Raw genomic sequence first — 20,795 nt, forward strand, 5'->3', positions numbered from 1 at the left:
ACTAAACTCTTTTAAAAGTGGCTTAATAGGATAGAGACTGAGTAGAGAGCCCCTTAAATTTTGTAGGTCAGTAGGAAGCATTACAGAATCATTTCAAAAAGAGTGGTAGGGATGAATACCAAGAAACAAAGAGCTAAAGAGGAGTGAATGGAAGTGCAAAACTGGTAGCTATAGATAAAAAATACTCTTTTGCAATATCTAATAATTAAAGGGAGTTATTTAAGTTAAGTCTAAGGAAAAAGATGTGTTTGCACAAGCTGAACCTGAAATACCAGTACCATTACTTTCTAGTTATCTCAGGGCTTCAGGGACAAGAAACAGATTTTTTACATTATTCAGGTAGAGGTAATTCATATGGAAAGATCATAATGCATAAAGGTGAGATACTTTTAGGTTAATTAACCTGTTAGAATTTGCACGTACCATTAATTTCCCTAGACTTGGGTGAGTTTTCTGGTTTTATTCCTGAGAAAGACAGGCCTAGGGAGCGAAATCTTATATCCACAGACTAATAAAATTAGAGGTAATTTTATAAAGTGGACTTGGCAGAGCCCCAGATATTACTGCCATACTTAACTAAAACCACAGTTTTGATGCACTTTACAAATGTTTTGGTGGGAAGAGGAGGCCCAGTCGTAAGCCTATAGATAAAAGAGATACTAAACATTAAACTGAAGAAAAAAAAAAAAGGCAGTAGAGGGTATGTTGTTTCCATGTTCACACAGCAATGTTAGTGTGCCTTTTTAGTACACCGTCTTTCCTTAGTGTATAGCTTCTGCATCTGCTCATACCTACTTTAAGATTTTTCAAAACCTTTTTTTACATAACAGTTTAATACAGTTATAGAACAGTTTCTGAACATAGCTGGTTTCTCCCTAAATGTTTGAAAAATCTCAGGATCAGCTCATAATTAAGAAAACAAGAAAATAATATGTTAGGCTACATCACTGATTTTTTTTTTAAGTTTAAAATTATGAAAGTCAATCTTATAAGCCTGTAAAAGGTTCTTTTTGCTGATCATAGAAATGAAACACTAAGCTTGATAACTCATAGAGTATGATATGTATGTCAGGGTTTTTTTTTAAAGCATTGAGAAGAAAATTACATTCATATTAGTTACTTGAATAGTGATCTCACTTCCATAATCTTTATATTAGTAAATTTAAGTATGTAGCATCTTATATTTGAAATGTTTTGAAAGAAACTGTTCATTTCAGATCAGAAAAGCATAAAGAACAGGGGTTATTTAATATATCTGAATGCTTCCCCCATAAATTTTACTTATGTTTTCCATACCATAAATGCCAAAAAAAGTCATAAGAACTACTTTAATACTCAAAACATAAATGGAAGCTGGGCGCAGTGGTGTGTGCCTATAATCCCAGTGGCTGGGGAGGCTGAGGCAGGCAAATTGATTGTGAGTTCAAAGCCAGCCTCAGCAACTTAGCAAGTCACTTAGTAACTCAGACCCCTGTCTCTAAATAAAATTTTAAAAAGGTCTGGGGATGTTGTTCAGTGGTTAAGCACCCTGGATCCAATCCTTAGTACTAAAACACACACACACACACACACAATAAATGTAATAAAGTGATTTGAACAGCAAATGTGAAAATAATATATTAATGCAAAGTCCCATGATATAGTCCTAAAATACAAACTGCCTCAGTTTGTTATTTTTGTATTTTGTGGTTACATATACATTTTATTAATATCCACATCTAAAAAATACATTGCAAGTGTATTGCTTACTTCTTTATCCCAAGAACTCATAAAATAATAGCAATCTGCATGAATTTTTCTCTGTCAGGTAATAATAAACATAGCTGACAGTGATCAAAGCCAGTAGTAGTTAACCATTTAATCTTTACCTTGATAGATGATGGTTCATCCGCTTATGTGGGATGAGTGCCAGGGTTTAAATGCAGCTTCTCTAAACAATAGATTAGAGACAAGTCTATTTACAGTTATAAATTGTTCTGTAGGTGGTCCTTTGGGGTAGGAAAGGCTATATTCTTAATATGATGGTGTTTTATAATTTTATCATGCTAAATATATCTGCTAGAGTTATTACTAAATAATATAAAAACCCTCAGTAGAATTTATTCTTCTTGATTTTGTATCTTATTCCAGAGATTAAACTCTACATACTTCATTTTCAGCCTGAAATTGAAAATAACAACCAACACAAATTTAAGTAGTCAATTTGGCAGTACTTTCTAAATCATTCAGAATTTGTATTTACAAATAGATACCCTCCTGAATCTTTTATAACTTCTATATAACAACTTCGTCATCTTTTTGTTTGTCTAACATAACACCCCTATTTCCACCAGAAACATTTTCTTCCTTTACCCACTCCTTTAATAGTTTTTAATCATTCATATCTCAGCCCCAATGTCATCCCCTCAGGAAAAATACCTGGAATAAATCAGTCTAACAGTAACCCCTCCTCAGCAATCTCTCAATCCAGTTACCCTGCTTTTTTTTTATTTTAGTCATAGCACTTGAGGTTATCTGAAGTGACTTTGTTTACTTGTTTATTTTCTCTAGCCTATTAGAATGTAAGTTCAGTGGGAGCAAATACATTATCTATCATTTACCACTGTTTTCCCAGAAGAACACTGATCACATAGTAGACACTTGGTAGCTTATCATCTTGAATCAGTATCATGTACTACCATTTTAAAAAGAACCTTAGGAGGGGCTGGGGTTGTGGCTCAACAGTAGCAAGGCACTAGGTTCGATTCTAAGTGCCACATAAAAATAAATAATCAAAAGAAAGGTATTGTGTCTAATTACGACTAAAAGAAAATTTTTTTAAAAACCCATAGGAGATCAGAGAGACCTTTTGACCTAGGTCTCTAGAGGAAAATCTTTATATGCTTTTTCTAATGGAAATTTAGTACAGAACTGAGTGTACAACACTATACTCTTCATAGTACACAAAGAACCTTGAAGGAACCCTCACTTTGAGTCCAGACTGAAATGTTATAGAAAGATCTGCCATGGCAAGATTTATCTGGGACAGAATCCACTTGGATAGAACAGACCTTTTGCTGCTCTGAATTTCTACCGTGTTTGAATAAACTTTCCTTAAAAACTCTTATTTCAGCACTCTTGTAATCCCAGCAACTGGGGAGGCTGAGGCAGGAGAAACACAAGTTTGAGACAATTTAGTGAGACCCTATGTCAAAATAAAAAATAAAGGCTGGGATATAGCTCAATAGTAAAGTGACCTCAGTTTTAATCCCTAATACCAAGGGGAAATTTCAACAAAGTAATTCTATTTGCCTTTTTGTTTTATTTTGTTTATAACTATTTGACAATAAGACTAATGATTGTAACAACTACATTAAATATCTTATAAAAGCAAAACATTTTGAACTTTCTATAAAAATTTGTAATTAGTATTTTATGAATAATATCATTTTTAAATTGTTATTTATATGATAAATTTTACTATCAAAAACGTGTAGGAAGAGAAGGATCCAGATTATCATTGAGAGTAAAAAAGGAGCCGGGCACTGTGGCGCATGCCTATAATCTCAGTGGCTTGGGAGGCTAAGGCAGGAGAATGGGAGGCTAAGGCCAGAGGATCACAAGTTCAAAACCAGCCTCAGCAAAAATAAGGTGCTAAGCAATTCAGTGAGACCGTGTCTCTAAATAAAATACAAAATAAAGTTAAAAAGGAGATAATGCCACAAATTCTACAGATAGCAATAGGTTCAAAATGTAGTATTATAAACTATTACAATTAATTCTTTCATGCCTATAAGTTTGATAGCTCAGATGAAATGAACAAATGCCTCATAAAACAAAACTAATTAGTGATGAAATCTAAATCTGAATAGTCTTTGTCAAAGGAATCAAATTTATTATGAAAGAAATGTTCAGTGGGCTGGGGCTGTAGCTCAGAGGCAGAGTGCTTGCCTAGCATGCGTGAGGCACTGGGTTCAGTCCTCAGCAGCACATAAAAATAAACAATAAAATAAAAGCATTCTGCCCATTTACAATTACAAAAAAATATATAAAAAAAAGAAATGTTCATGTCCAGATGGTTTCATTGGTAACATCTGTCAGTCATTTAAAAAAGATGTAGTGCCAAATTGAAAATTCACAAGAAAGGAAAATTTCTTCTCGTGTTATAAAACCAGTATATCTCTGATAATTGAATTTTGGCAAAGACCTAACAAGAAAAGTAAATTGTGTACCAATTTTCTTCATGAACAAAAGTATAAAAATACTTTACAGAGAAAATCTAATCCAATACTATATAAAAAAATATAATAAGTGAGATTTATACAAGGAGTATTAAATGAGTTTAATGGTTGAGAAAACAGTGCAGTACAACATATTAACAGAATAAAGGAAATACCAGTAAGGTCATGTTAATGCACAAAGCATTTGACAAAATAAACACTTTTATGATAGAACTCAGTGAAGGAGAAACAGAAGAGAACTTCCTAAATCTGATAGCATTTATAAAAAGTTTAATGAGGAGCTAGCATTATAGCTCAGTAAGTACAGCATACACAAGCCCTAGCTTTAATCCCCAGCACTGACTAAATGAGATTATATACCACAGGGTGAAATACTTATTCCTTAAGACTAGGAATAAGGCAAAGATTTGGGGGGAGTACCAATAATTGAACTCAGGGGCACTCGACGATTGAACTACATCTCCAGCCCTATTTTGTATTTTATTTAGAGACAGGGTCTCACTGAGTTGCTTGGCACCTCACTTTTGCTGAGGCTGGCTTTGAACTCATGATCCTTCTGCCTCAGTCTCATGAGCCACTGGGATTACACGCGTGTGCCACCACACCTCGCTCTTTGTTTACCTCTTTTCTCAACACATTACTGGAAGTTCTAGAAATAAAAGCAACTCAAGAAAAAAATGTTAGGTTTAAAGATTAGAAAGAGAGGTAGAACCTTAAGGAAATTCTAATAAACCAACAAAAAAAAGTCAAAGACTTCTCAAACTATAACTGAATTTAGAAAGATCTCAGGATAGATTAGTATGTAGAAATTAAATATATTTCCATACACTAGTGGCAAAGAGTCGGAAAATTAAATTAAGATTGATTTTTGGGCTGGGAATATAACTCAGTTGGTAGAGTGCATGCACAAGGCTCTGGATTCAATCCCCAGTATCACACACACAAAAAAAAAGAATACAAAAATAAGACCTGTTCTTAATTGAGTAGAGTATCAAATATCAAAAATAATTAGAAACAAATTAACAAAAAAAATGCATTGAAAACTTCAGATGTTGCTGATAGAAACTCAAGGAAGCCTAAAGAAAGAAAGATACATAGCATGTTAATAGATTAGAAGATTTGGTGTGAAGATGTCATTTCCTCCCAAATTAGTCTATACATTAAACTTTCCAAGCAAAATCCCAGCTTTTTTTTTTAAGTAGATGTTGACAAAGTGATTTCAAAGATATATATAAACATAGAGGGCCTAAAAAAAATAATATTGATAAGTAAGAACATGCTAGAGGGCTGGAGTTGTGGCTCAACAGTAGAATGCTCGCCTAGCATGTACAAGGTCCTGGGTTCGATACTCAGCACCATATAAAAATAAATAAGTAAAATAAAGGTATTGTGTCCAACTACAACTAAAACATAAATATTTTAAAATAAAATAAAATACGAACATGCTATATAACTCCCACTAGCTGAATTCAAGACTTATGAAGATTTGGTGATAATCAGTGACACTGTACTACTGTCCTAAGGGCAGATAAGTAAATAAGTGGAATAAAGTCTATAGGTCATGGTCACTTAATTTTCAACAAAGGCACCAAATCAGTAAATTGGGAAAGAAATGTTTTTCAACAAATACATATGAAAAAAATAGCCTATGTAAAAATATATTTGATACAGAATCTAGATCTAATCCAAAAAACTAAAACTACTAAGCTTTTGGGTAAAAACAGAAATATCTTTATGTTCTAGGGGAGGCAGAGTTTGTTTGTTTTGGGGGTAATTTGGTTTTTGCAGTTCTAGGGATGAAAACTAGGGTCTCTAACATGCTACGCTAGTTTTCTACCACTAATCTACATCCCTATCCCTAAAAGCAATAAAATGAAACTGATAAATTAGTCTTAACCAAAATGATCATAACAAATGACAAGGATGTGAAGGAACTGAAAATCACTTTGGAAAAAAGTTTGGCAGTTTCTTATAAAGTTAAACAGACCTGTTACCCTGTTAGTATTTATCCAAGAGAAAGTTCAGCTTAGTTGTCGAAGAATATTTATAGCACTTTGATGCACAGTAGCCAAAACATGAAGACAACACAAACACTTGTCAACAGGTAAATGAACTTACAATGTAATACAGCTTAACAGTGAATCAAAATAAACTACTGATAAATGAACAACAAGGATGAATCTGAAGACCATGATGCTGAATGAAAGAAGGCAGACACAAAATAATATGTAGTATGTGATTCCACTAACTTGAATTTCTAAACTAGGTGAAGCTAATTTAGGAAGAAGCAAAATCAGAACTGCCTTCATGGGGATACAGGGAGAAAGGATTGATTGGAAAGAGACACACAAAACTATGAAAATTATATGGCTTAAGATTTGTACATTTTAGTATCTCTAATTTTTTTCTGAAGAGTGTAAAATAACTGAAGGGAACAAAGTGGGTAGAAGTATAGATAAACCAAGAATGTATTGATAATCACTGAAGCTGAGTTATAATTATATTTGATTTATTATAAAATTCTGTTCACTTTGTATTTGAAATAGTAGTTTTGCATAATAAAACTTCAAAAAGAAGTAGGAGCAGTAAGTAGAAGGAGAAATATTTGGGTATTGAACTTAGTGTTAAATCATTTGATTGTCAACTTAATAAACAGTGAAACAAATATAGTTTTTCCATTCCTTTCCCTAAACTACTTAAGTAGGAAGGGAGCGTTTACAAATGGGTAAAAGATTTAGAAAACTGAATATAAAGCAATTGGCTAAAACAAGTATAATTAGGTGGCTAAATTTGAGATAATTTGGAATTTAATTGCAGCAATTTAATAACTTAAATAACCTAAGGGAAAATTTGTCTCCTAATTGATTTGAATTCATAGTTAGGGATTTTGTCTGCATCTGATTTTTTTAAATCTTTTTTTTTTAATTTGCTTTCCATATGAAGATTTATACAAATGATTCTGAAAGGTAGGTGGGTTTTTTAATGTACTCAGTTTCAAGGCTTTTTTTACGACTTTATAATTAATAAAAATGTCTTAATGCTTTGTAAGTACATAAAAGGAGAAGGAAAAACACACTGTGTGTGTTTGAGAAAATATATATATTATATATGTTTACATTTCGCTTTTTAATTTTTTTACTTGTTTTAATTAGTTATACATGACAGTAGTAGAATGCACTTTGATATATATATATATATATATACATATAATGAAGTATAATTTCTCATTCTTCTGGTTACACACGATGTAGAATCCCACCATTCGTAAAGTGTAAATGTACATAAGGTAATAATGTCTGGTTCATTCTACTATTCCTCCTACCCCTACATATATAGCTTTTTAAGAGATATATACTTGAAAATGTGACTATAAAGTATTAGTGATATAAAATATTGTTATGAATAGAAATTCTCTTGAAAGTAGTACTAGATAATCTTGACATTTTTTAATAACTGCTGACTTTAGAACATGTATCTATTAAGTAAGCTAGCTTTCTTAGAAGAAAATTATTACTAATAAATGCTCATGCTTTTGTTTTCCATTTTCTCCTTTGATTCCTACATGGTCAAAAATGTCTTATAGTGTAAAAAGTATTTTAATTAATATTTAACAAATAGCTAGTATATATTTTATAATAACAACTTATCCATTTTTTTAGATTGTTTTGAAAAATCCAGTAAATACATATGTAAAATCATGTTTGCAATCTTTTTAGCTACAGAAGATCATAAGTAAACAAGATGACTTAAAGACAATGAAAACTAAAGAAATAGACTGTCAGGTATGTACATTCATAATCTAAATATTTACAGACAATATTTATAGTAGTTGCTCTATTGTGTTGTTCAAATAAGTATTCACAAATAGTTGATAAGTTGTAAATAATAATATTTTAAATAGTTATGCTATATTAACATGGTCCTAACTCCAAAAGATACACAAGAATATATAAATAGAGGGGTATTCCCTCTGCCCCTTTCTGCCCAGTTCTTCCTAAGGAGAAGAGTACTATAAATTTCCTGTGTATTCCTCAAGAGAAGTTTTATGCATATAAACCACATATGTAAAATTAGTTTAATAAATAGATCTATATCTGTTTTTCATGTTTATAAAAGCAGTAGCATGCTATACATTGCTCCACACTTTTCTTTTTCTACTTAATATATCTAGATATCTCATTATTTTTAATGGCTATATTTACTTTGTTGTATAGGTATAGCAGTTTCATTCCTCTTTTGGAAAACATTTAACATGTATTCATCTTTGCATATTAAAATAATACTAAATAAATAATCCCATAATTACACTATTACATATGTGTTTGTGTGTGTACCTAAGGGATAACTACAGAAACATGGTTGCTGAATCAAAAGGTATAAGTATTTCTAAGGTTATTGACACACTTGCTCAGGATTAACTAATACCTTCTATAGAATATGAACCAATTTTCATTCCCAATGAAATGCATGTAAGCAAATTTTTAATTAATAATATTTCAATTAATCATAATTCCATGTTATGCTTTTCATGAAATTTTCTTAAATTTCCAGAGTATGTTTTATTCCCTTTGAATAATTCTATACTGGACTTCTTTGTCTCACATCTAAGATTTAAATGCTATATCCTTTTCCTAGATGTATATAACCTATATGTTTTCATAATACCCTGAATGTCCCCAATCATAGCACATTGTCATTTAATATAATAGTTTGTTTAATGATATGTATGGACTCGTGACAACTAAGGAAGCCCACTCAAGCCTTGATATCCAGAGATGTTACTGGAGTCAACCTTGTAAACCTAGTTGGCTGCCAACATACTTGAACCTTAGTATCCAGCCCTTCCAGAAATAAGGCTGAACCCCTTTACCCAAAATCCCTACCCTAAATCTCCTTGTTAGACTATCTGATGTGGTTCAAGGCCCCAGACACCCTTGCCTTAGGAACCACCAGTGGCCCTGGACAAAGTCTAGACCTGTTCTTATGTAAGATTAATTCTTTATTAACACAGGTTGTGTCCATGAAGCCTGGTAAAACACAAATCATATATCATATGCTTAATTAATGGTTTTGTTTTTTTTGCTGTGCTGGGGATTGAACCTAGGGTCTTATACATGCTAGGCAAGTCCTCTACTACTAAGCTACATTCCCATACTCTATGTTACAGAATATTGTTTCTGGAATGAAGGTATAGCACAGTGGTAGAATATGTGCTTAGCATATACAAGGCCCTGGATTCAGTCCACAGCACCAAATTAAAAAAAAAAATTATTTAAAGTATTGCTATTAGAAGTTATGGTGCTACTCAGGAAGCTGAGGCAAGAGGATTGTTTGAGCCCATGAGTTCAAGACAATCAACATGCAAGACCCCATCTCAAAAAAATAAAGCTGAGCACAATAGCACACATCTATAATCCCAGCTACTCAGGAGGCAGGAGGATCACAAGTTCAAAGCCATCCTCTGCAATTTAGGGGGGCCCTAAGTAACTTAGCAAGACCCTATCTCAAAGTATAAAAAGAGCCAAGAATGTAGCTCAGTGGTTAAGTGCCCCTGGGTTCAATTCCTGGTACCTAAATAAATAAATACTAATAAATATCTATTAAACCCATAAATTTAGGATAGAGTTCTAAAAGTGAAATTCTTGGATAAAAGGCATGAATATTTTTTAAGGTTTTTGATACCTATTGCCAGATTCCTTTCTGGAAAGGATTTTTAACGATTGACAGTGCCAGCAGCATTCAGTGAGCCTGCCATCTCTTGACAATCTCTCTAGGATCGATCTCTTTGTTTTGTTTTGTTTTTAATCTGTGCCAGTTTGGTAGGAGAAGGTATCTCACATAATTTTTTTTTTTTTCAAATAACTATAGATCTTTTGTACTTCTTATTTTGCAAGTTTTCTTTTTCTGTCTTTTTGGGGGAAATTTACCTTAGGTTTTTGTTTCACATATAATTTTACAAGTATTTTTAAAGATATTAAACTAAGATCTGTCAAAAGTATTCAGATATTTTTCAGATTAGTTTTGAGTATCATGTTTTGGCTATGGGTATTGTTTATTTATTTATTTATTTTTTTTTTAACTGTAGTCCTGTTTTTTTGTTTTTGTTTTTGGCAGTGCTGGGAATTGAATCCAGGGCCTTGTTCATTCTAGGCAAGCACTCTGCCAACTGAGCTATATCCCCAGCCCTCTGTGGTTTTTTTTAATCCAATTATTTTCATTTCTTAAAAGTGTATCCCTGTCAAAATTCACTATAAATACTAACCTATATTCTTTCTTAGTTCTGGTTTCCTTTCTTTACATTTAATTTTTTCCTTCATCAAAATTTATTTTGTAAGGGTAAACCTAGGGAACTTTGTATTGTTACTGTTGTGTAGATTCTTTTTTCCCTCAAGGGAAAAATTATTACTACTAAATAGGAAGTCTATTTGATTTTTAATGTTTGTGTTCTTGTGGACCTTACTTGGCAATGGCCCTCAGCTTTACTGAATTTTCTCATGATTTTGATTTTTTTCTATTGATTTCCTTGGTTGTATAAAATCATTTTATCTCTAATATTAATCCTATATATTATACAAAATTAACAGGAAAATATGTTAAATAATAGTGTTAATGGCAGGCATCCTGATCATTATTTTTGACAAGCACTGGAGAAGGAGAAAGTGGATGTGGACAAGGTGATATGCTCAAACTTAGCAAAATGATTCTAAAGTCATAAAAAAATAAACATGAGAGAACAGTCACAAACTTTCTGAAAAATACAAGTACTTCTCATTAGAGGTACTTATCCAAATAAAGTGGTATCGTGAGAAATAAAAGTTAAAAATTAAATGCAAATACGTACAATTATTAGTATATGTAATATAGGTAGCACTTTAAATTGGTGGGAAAATACTGTGAAATTACTTGTTGATAATCCAAAAACCTAGAAGTTATTCTTGACATCTCCTTGTTCCTCCTATACAGCTAAGTCACTATGTCCAATCTCTTCTGCCTCTTAAATATTTCCAAATCCATGTTTTTTTCTTCTGCTTCCACTACTGTTATTTGAGAAAGCCACTATCATTTTCTCACTTTAAATATTACAGTGGCCTCCTAACTGATCTCCCTGTATTCACTGTCTTTGCATTTTCAGGCTGTAGCCAGGAATGACTTAAGCACAAATATAATGTAACTACTACTTAATTCTTCAATCAAACACTACATATTTCATACATGGATCAAAACATCACATGGTACTCATAAATATATACATTTTAGCTATCAGCAGTAACATAATAAAAATTTTTCAACAGTGTAAAAAATCCTTTTTTTTAAGAGAGAGCGAGAAGAGAGAGAATTTTTTAATATTTATTTTTCAGTTTTTGGTGGACACAACATCTTTATTTTATTTTTATGTGGTGCTGAGGATCAAACCCAGTACCCCGCGCATGCCAGGCAAGCACATTACTGCTTGAGCCACATCCCCAGCCCTGTGAAAAATCCTTATAAGCCTATGTCATCTGTCTCTGACCTTCCTCCAGTCTGTTGCTGTACCACTTTCCTCTGCAACAGAGTATGTGGTCTAACTACCTAGGTTCTAATGCTGCTTTCAACATTTAGTAGCTATGTGACCCTGGGCATACCTGTCTACCAGTCTACTCCATTGGGAAATTTGGGAGATTAAATGAGTTAATACATTACAATCTCTTAGAATTGTGTTTAACACCCAAGTAGATAAAAGAGTTTGCTTTATACTTACTTTTGCTTCCTACATCTCCGCCGTAGAGCACCATGCTTTCTGCACATTCAGGCCTTTACACATGCTCCCTGTTTGGAATGTTTATTCCCACTTCTTTCTTACTAAACTTTGCTAAGGTTTCAAATCATAGTTTAAATGGCATTTTCTTAGGAATACGTTGCCTGAGCTCCTAAGGAAGTCCTATCTCATACTCCCATAACTCCCTATACATCTTCCTAGTACTTTCATGCTGTGATTTGCCGCATTCTGGCTGGGCACAATTCAGGAGCCACTTGTCAAAAGAAACTAACTTTATTTTTAGAACTACAAACGCCAAACAAAACAGCTCCTCAGGATAAAACCCTCAGAGCCCAACTGCCACCACTGGCTTCCCACAAGCCTCTCACCCCCACACCAGCCTCTCCACCTCCCACAATCCTCCTGCTCTTGAGGCCGATTGGCTGGATTGCGTGGGCGGAGCCAAAGAAGTCCCCCAATGAGCAGCTCCGCAGAGGAGCCAATCAGCTAGATGTTGCTGGGGCCGCTGTGAGCCAATCATCAGCTGGCAGCTGGAAGTTTGCTGGGGCCCCTTTGGCTGTGGCTCTCAACATCGATTACTTTGTGTGGGGGTAGGAGGGAGAAGGGGTGTGTGCCTGCTCCAGGCGCTGGAGATTGAACCCAGGGCCTCACACATGGTAAACTTGTGCTCTTCCACTGAGCTATACCTCCAGCTCCTGTATGTTTACTGTTTTTAATAACTTGCCCACCTGTCTCACAGTAATAGAAAACCATGAATCCTCAAGGACTATTAAAATGCCTGGTACATACTGGGACTTCACTACATCGTCGTGGGTGACTAATGGACTAACTGACCAAACAATACTGAGCTTATGTCACTTTTTATTTCAGAATAAATTCCAGATGAATCAGAAATTTAAATGTCAAGAATGATACTATAAAAGTACTATAAGAAACTAATGTTTTAGATTGTTGAGGTAGGAGGTTTTTTGTTTTTGAGGCAGGTAATGTTCTAAAAACAGAGAGGAAAATTCTGGTAGATGTGACTATTATTATTTTTTTAATGACTAATATCTCAGTGGAAAAATAAACATGAATAATCAAAGAAAAACCAAGTTGAATTAATAGTGATTTTTTTAAATGTGTTTTCCTACCAGATTGGCAATGATAAGAAAGATTACTAATCTATATTCTCTAAGGTAAGTGTCAGTGAACACTTTTTTTTAAATTTTTTTTTAGTTGGGCTGGGAATGTGGCTCAGGTGGTAGCGCGCTCGTCTGGCATGCATGCAGCCCGGGTTCAATCCTCAGCACCACATACCAACAAAAATGTTGTGTCTGCCGAGAACTAAGAAATAAATATTAAAAATTCTCTCTCTCTCTCTCTCTCTCTCTCTCCTCTCTCACTCTCTCTTTTAAAAAAAAAATTTTTTTTTAGTTGTTGGACCTTTATTTATTTATATATGGTGCTGAGAATCAAATCCAGTGCCTCACCCATATGAGGCAAGCGCTCTTCCACTGAGCCACAACTCCAGCCCCAGTGGGCACTCTTGACAGGAAAGTAAATTGCAAAGATATCTAATAAAATTTAAGTGCAAATGCCATTTGACCCAGAAGTTTCATTTCTGTGGACTTAAAATTCAAGTACATAAAGATAAAGAACAGAATTTCTCACAGCAGTGTTTATATTTTTTAAAAAATGGAAATAGTCTAAATATCCATTAGTAGAAAATGAGTTCATTACATTATGGCAGGCATCCTTGGCTAATTCATATGTCAAAACATCAAACAAAAAGATATTCATTAGTCCTAAATCTAACCCAAATGATAACTCTCTACAGAACTAACATCTAAAAAAAGACTACTTCTGCATTATGTATTCAAATGCTTCCCTGTCATGTTGTCTGAAACACATTTACTCTGCTTCCTCCTTTTTTTCTTAGGAGGAAAAGTTCTGAATATGGAGGTTTCCAGTTTGAGAGCTGTATATTATTTCAAAATACTTGACAGAAATCATATTTTGTTCCTACAGAGCTTCAAAGGCTATTTTGATGTTAACTTTGCTTTAGGCTAAATGCATTCTCCAACAGATCACATTTTGATTTGCAGTTATGTTACTGATCAATAAACACAGGAAAATAAGTGGTTGATAGAGCATATTAGACCACAGATATCCTGTGGGAGAATAAAAAGGCTCATTTTAGAATAATCTTTCTTATCATTGCCAATCTGGTAGGAAAACACATTTTAAAAAATCACTGTTAATTCAACTTGGTTTTTCTTTGATTATTCATGTTTATTTTTCTCATCAGAAACCATGGAGAACCACAAAGAAGTATCACAATATTTTCCAAGTGCTAAAGAGGAAAAAATTGTCAAAACAGAATCCAAATTCTAGTGAAAATACTCTTCAAGGGGCTGGGGATGTGGCTCAAGCGGTAGCGCTCGCCTGGCATGTGTGTGGCCCGGGTTCGATCCTCAGCACCACATACAAAGATGTTGTGTCCACCGATAACTAAAAAAATAAATATTAAAAAAAATTCTCTCTCTCTCTCTTAAAAAAAAAAAAATACTCTTCAAGCCCAGATATGGTGGCATATGCCTGTAATCCCAGCAACTCAAGAGGCTAAGGCAAGAGGATGGCACATCAAGGCAGCCTCAGTAACTTAGTGAGGGAGGCCCTAAGCAACTTAGCAAGACCCTATCCAAAATAAAAGAAATAAATAAAAAGGGCTGGGGAGGGCTGGGGTTGTGGCTCAGTGATAGAGAGTGCTTGCCTAGCATGTGAAAAGCACTGGGTTTGATTCTCAGTGCCACATATAGATAAAGGTCCATCAATAACTAATAATTTTTTTTTAAAGAGCTGGGTATGTGACTTAGAGGTTAAGTGCACCTAGGTTCAATCCCCCCACCACCACCCCACACACACCCAAAATATATCCTTCCAGAATAAAGCAGCAGCCTGGGAATGTAGCTTAGTAGTAGAGCATTTGCCTAGGATATGTGAGGTCCTGGGTTCTATACCCAGTACTGCAAAAATGAATAAAGCTGAAATTAAAGCATTCTTAGATGAATAAAAACTGAGAGAATTTGTCAGCAATAGATCTACAATAAATGAATGGCTAAATAAAATTCTCTAAATGGAAAGATGACAATAAAAGAAGAAACCTTGGAGCATCAGAAAGGAAGAATACACTAAGCAAAAATAGGAGTAAATACAAAAGACTTCTCTTGAGATTGAAGCAAAAATTATAACATTGACTAATTTGATGTAAATGTCTGTAGGGGAAATATTTAAGGCAAGGAAGGTAAAGGAACTTAAAGTATATCTTTTCTTACTTTGCTCAAACTGCTAACATTTGTCATACCAGTAGACTACATTTTGATTTGCAATTATATGTCACTGATCAATAAACACAGGAAAATAAGTGGTTGATAGAGCATATTAGACCACAGATATCCTGTGGGAGAATAAAAAAGAAGGTAAAGGATACAATAATACAATAGCTAGAGTAACCACAAAAAAGTCTATCCAAAAACTTGTTCTCAAAAACACTATAAATAAAATTCAAATTCTAAAAAATATTTAAGTAACCCAAAGGAAGGCAGGAAAAAGAAAGCAAACTAAACATAAAAAATAAAATGGCAGACTTAAACCCTAATATGTCAGTAAAAACATTGAATGTAAGTATTCTAAATGTACCAATTAAAAGATAGAAATTAGCAGAGTGGACTGAAAGACATGACCCAACTATATGCTACAATAAATTACTTCAAATATAAAGATATAGGCACCTGTACTTTGAAAGTAAAAGATGAAAAAATATATAAACATCTATCAAAGAAAAATAAGAATGGCTAATAACAGAGTAGACTTCAGAGCAAAACAAACTGCCAGAGACAGAAAGTAACGTAACAATAAAGCATCGATACATCAAGACAAGATAGCTACTCCTAAATGTGTGTATAACCAAATAACAGAGCCTTAAAAAATATGAAATGCCAAAACTGATAGAACTAAAAGTAGACATAAACAAATTTACAATTACAATTGGAGTTTTTTTTTAGTATCTTTTTAATTGTACATGGACCTTCCTTCCTTCCTCCCTCCCTTCCTTCCTTCCTTCCTTCCTCCCTCCCTCCCTCCCTCCCTCCCTCCCTCCCTCCTTTCCCTTTCCCTTTCCCTTTCCCTTTCCCTTTCCTTGCAGTTCTGAGAATCGAAAGCACCTCACACATGCAAGGCAAGCACTCTACCACTGAGCCACAACCCCAGAGATTATAACAACTCTTTTTCAATAGTCAGTAAGTAAAACAACAGAAAATCACCCAAGACAAAGAACTGAACAATACCATCAACCAGATCTAATTGACATTTGTAGAATACTCCTCCCAGAATAACCATTCTTTTAGTAACCATAATCATTCTTTGCAAGTGTTTATGGTACATATGAACAGAGACAGTAAGAATGTCTTGGGCCACAAAACAAACCTCAACAAATTTACTAGAATTAAAACCTTACAAAATGTGTTCTCTCACCACAATGAAATCAAACTAAAAAATCAATAACAGACTAGAGTAATGCTTAGACTTAGAAACTAAACACACGTCTAAATAAATAATCCATGGGTCAAAGAAGAAATTTTTTTATTCTAATTTGTTATACATGATGGCAGAATACAATTCATTTCATATTACACCTATAGAGCACAGTTTTTCGAGACACTGAATATACAAAAAGTATTTTCACACCATTCATGTCTTATACATGTACTTAGGATAATGATGTCTATTCAATTCTACCATCATTCCTATCCCCTAACCCCTTCCTTTCCCCTCCCTCCCCTTTTCCCTATATAAAGTTCCTCTATTCCTCCCATGCTCCCCTGCCATTGCCATTATGAATCAGCATCCTCATATCAAAGAAAACATTTGGCCTTTGGTGTTTGGGGATTGTCTTGCTTCACTTAGCATTATATTCTCCACCATTTACTGCAAATGCTATGATTTTATTCTCTCTTAATACTGAGTAATGTTCCATTGTGTATACATGGCAAAGTTTCTCTCTCCATTCATCTACTGAAAGGCATCTGGGTTGGTTCCATAATTTAGCTATTGTGAATTGTGCTGCTATAAATGTTTGTATGGCTGTGTCCCTGTAGTATGCTGTTTTTTAAGTCCTTTGGGTATAAACCAAAGAGTAGGATAACCAGGTCAAATGGTGGTTCGGTTCCAAGTTTTCCAAGGAATCTCCATACTGCTTTCCATATTGGCTGCATCAATTTGCAGTCCCACCAGCAATGTATGAGTGTGAGTTTTTCCCCACATCCTTGCAATACTTATGTTGTTTGTATTCTTGATAGCTGCCATTCTAACTGGAGTGAGAGAGAGTTTTGATTTAGTGAGTAGTTTTGATTTGAATTTCTCTGATTGCTAGAGATGTTGAACATTTTTCATATGTTTGTTGATTAATTGTATATACTCTTCTGAAAAGTTCTGTTCAGTTCCTCGGCCCATTTATTGATTGAGTTATTTGTGGTTTTGGTGTTAGGTTTTTGAGTGCTTTATATATCTTAGAGATTAATGCTCTGATATGCTTATGGTAAAGATTTGCTCCCATTCTGTAGGCTCTCTATTCACCTCATTGATTCTTTTGCTGAGAAAAAGCTTTTTAGGTTGAATTCATCCCATTTATTGATTCTTGGTTTTAATTCTTGCGATACAGGAGTTTTTTAAGAAAGTTGGGGCCTAATCCAGCCTGATGGAGATTTGGGCGTATTTTTTCTTCCATTAGGCGCAAGTCTCTGGTTTATTTCCTAGGTCCTTGATCCACTTTGAGTTGAGTTTTGTGCATGGTGAGAGATAGAATTTAATTTCTTTTTGTTACATGTGGATTTCCAGTTTTCCCAGCACCAATTGTTCAAGAGGCTATCTTTTCTCCAGTACATTTTTGGTGCCTTTGTCTAATATAAGATAACTGGAGTTATATGGTTAGACTGTGTGTCCTTTATTCTGTGCCATTGGTCTGTAGGTCTGTTTTGGTGCCAATACTATGCTGTTTTTGTTACTGTTGCCCTGTAGTATAATTTTAGGTCTGGAATACTAATGCCACCAGCTTCACTCTTCTTGCTAAGGATTGCTTTAGTTATTCTGAGTCTCTTATTTTTCCAGATGAATTTCATGATTGTTTTTTCTATTTCTATAAGGAATACCATTGGGATTTTGATTGGTTTTCATTATAGAGGGTTTTTTTTACCTCTTTCATTAAATTTATTCCCAAGCATTTTTTTTTTGAGGCTATTGTAATGGGGTGATTTTCCTAGTTTCACTTTCAGCAGATTTGTCACTGATATACAGAAATGCCTTTGATTTATGGGTGTTGATTTTATATCCTGCTACTTTGCTGAATTCATTTATTAGTAAAGAGGAAATCTTTTTTAAAAATATTTATTTACTTTTTAGTTGTGGTTGGATATAATATCTTTATTTTATTTATTTATTTTGTGCTGAGGACCCAACCCAGGGCCTCGCACATGCTAGGCAAGTGCTCTACCGCTGAGCCACAACCCCAGCCCCAAGAGGAAATCTTAAGAAAAACTAAAAAATACTTTAGCTGACTGAAAATTGAAACACAGCATATCAAAATTTGTAGAATACAACCAAAGCATTCCTGAGAGGAAAATTTGTGGTATGAAACATGTACATTTAATATTGAAAATTAAGTAAATAATAATGATAACATCAGAAATCAGTGAAATTTTTAAAATCGAAGCAGTAAAAAAGATCATTGAAACACATGTCAGGATCATTGAGAAGATTAGTAAAATAAGGGCTGGGGTTGTGGCTCAGCGATAGAGCACTTGTCTAGCACATGTGAGGCCCTGGGTTCGATCCTCAGCATGACAAAAAATAAATAAAATAAAGGTATTGTGTCCAACTACAACTAAAAAATAAAATAAAAAAAGATTAGTAAAATGAAGCTGGACATATAACTCAGTGGTAAAGCACTTGCCTTAGCATTCATGAAGCCCTGGGTTCAGTCCCTATATTGGAAAAAAAAAAAAAAAAAAAGATTAATAAAATTGGCAAACCTCTAACAAGAGTGACAAACAGTAATAACAGGAATGAAACTAGAGCTATCACTGCCAACCTTACAGACATCAAAAGGATAATAGTTTTACATATAAATTTTTTTTTTAATTTTTAATATTTATTTTTTAGTTCTCGGCGGACACAACATCTTTGTTGGTATGTGGTGCTGAGGATTGAACCCAGGCCGCACGCATGCCAGGCAAGCGCGCTACCGCTTGAGCCACATCCCCAGCCCAACATATAAATTTTTTAGTAGCTTTATTTTATTCATTTTTATATGGTGCTGAGGATTGAACCCAGCGCCTTGCACGTGCAAGGCGAGCGCTCTACCGCTGAGCCACAACCCCAGCTCTTTACACATAAATTTGACACCTTTGATAATGGGCCAATTTCTCAAAAAGCACAAACCACCAAAACTCACCTAATAAAATACAAATATGAATAACTTTTAAGGAAATTTAATTTTTAATTTTAAAACTCCCTAAAAGGAAATCTCCAGGCCTCCAGAAGAATTATTGAATTAAGAGGAATAGAAGGAAGAAGGAAGAACACTTCCAAATTCTTCCTGTAAATCTAGGATTATCCTAATACCCACACCAGAATGAGTCAGTTTAAAGGTGGGGAGCAGAGTGAACTGGGGATGTAACTCAGTGATACAGTACTTGCCTGGCATGCATGAGGCCCTGGGTTCAATCCCCTGTACCACAAAGTTAAACTAAGAAAGATGACAAACCAATATACCTAGTGAATGGGGAAACCAAAATCCTTAACAAGAATTAGCAAATTGAATTCATCAAGATAGTAAAAAAATGATTATATATCATGATCAAGTATGACTTATTCCAGAAAGATTCAGTATTCCAAAAGCAATCAATGTAGCCTAACATATTTAAAGGCTATAGAACAAAAATCACCCAATTTTAACAGTATATGTAGAAAAAGCATTTGACAAAATTTAACAGTCATTCATGTTTAGGTTTTTTTATATTAAAAGGGCTCATTAAAATATAAATGGGAGGGACTGGAATTGTGGCTCAATGGTAGAGCACTTGCCTAGCATGTGTGAGGCACTGGGTTCAATTCTCAGCAACACATAAAAATAAATAAATAAATTTAAAAATTTTTTAAAAATATGTGTGTATACACACATACACACACACACATATATATATGGAAATTCTATATAGGCAACTTGATCAAGAGCACCAATTAAAAAAAAAAACTAACATGATGAAAAACTTATTTCCTGTCCCCTAAGGGAAGGGTATTTATTTTCATGACTCTTACACAACAATAGTGCTGAAAGTTCTAATCACTACAATAAGGGAACACAAAGAAATAAAAGACCTGTATTTGTAGATGACGTTGTCTCTCTAGAAACTCCTGAGGAATTTATCCCTATGCCCCCCCCAAATAGAACAGTAACTAATCATTGATTTTAGGAAGTTCACAGGATATAAACCATCTGTATAAAGAATCAAGCACATTTATGTATACTAGCAATGAATATCTAGACACCAAAATTTAAAATACAATGTTATTTACAATTCTAAAACAGTAATAAAGTATCTTCAGCAATAGCTAGTACACCTGGATATCTATATGGAAAAAAAATTGAAGTTGAACTCCTTCCTCACACCAAAAAAGAAAAAAGAAAACTCAGATGGATTAAATACCTTAAAATAAGGACTACAGCTAAGGAATTCCGTTAAAAATATAGGCAGGAGCCGGGCACAGTGGTGCACACCTGT

The 20,795-nt window shown here is 34.0% G+C and overlaps 1 protein-coding gene across 4 annotated transcripts in view; it reads left to right on the top strand.

Annotated features, from left to right (window-relative positions):
* Micu2 (mitochondrial calcium uptake 2) overlaps window positions 1–20,795 on the top strand; it is a 107,776-nt gene that overhangs the window by 73,218 nt on the left and 13,763 nt on the right. For 2 of the 4 annotated variants that reach the window (XM_005338607.4, XM_013364413.4), the window contains exon 7: window positions 7,937–8,002. The exons of the other annotated variants lie outside the window; for them this stretch is intronic. In XM_005338607.4, coding sequence (XP_005338664.1) covers window positions 7,937–8,002 — 66 coding nt within the window. The remainder of the gene's footprint in view (window positions 1–7,936; window positions 8,003–20,795) is intronic. 4 annotated transcript variants of the gene reach the window in all.

The sequence above is a fragment of the Ictidomys tridecemlineatus genome, chromosome 6 (genome assembly GCF_052094955.1).
Source record: "Ictidomys tridecemlineatus isolate mIctTri1 chromosome 6, mIctTri1.hap1, whole genome shotgun sequence".
NCBI classification, from domain to species: Eukaryota; Metazoa; Chordata; class Mammalia; order Rodentia; family Sciuridae; genus Ictidomys; species Ictidomys tridecemlineatus.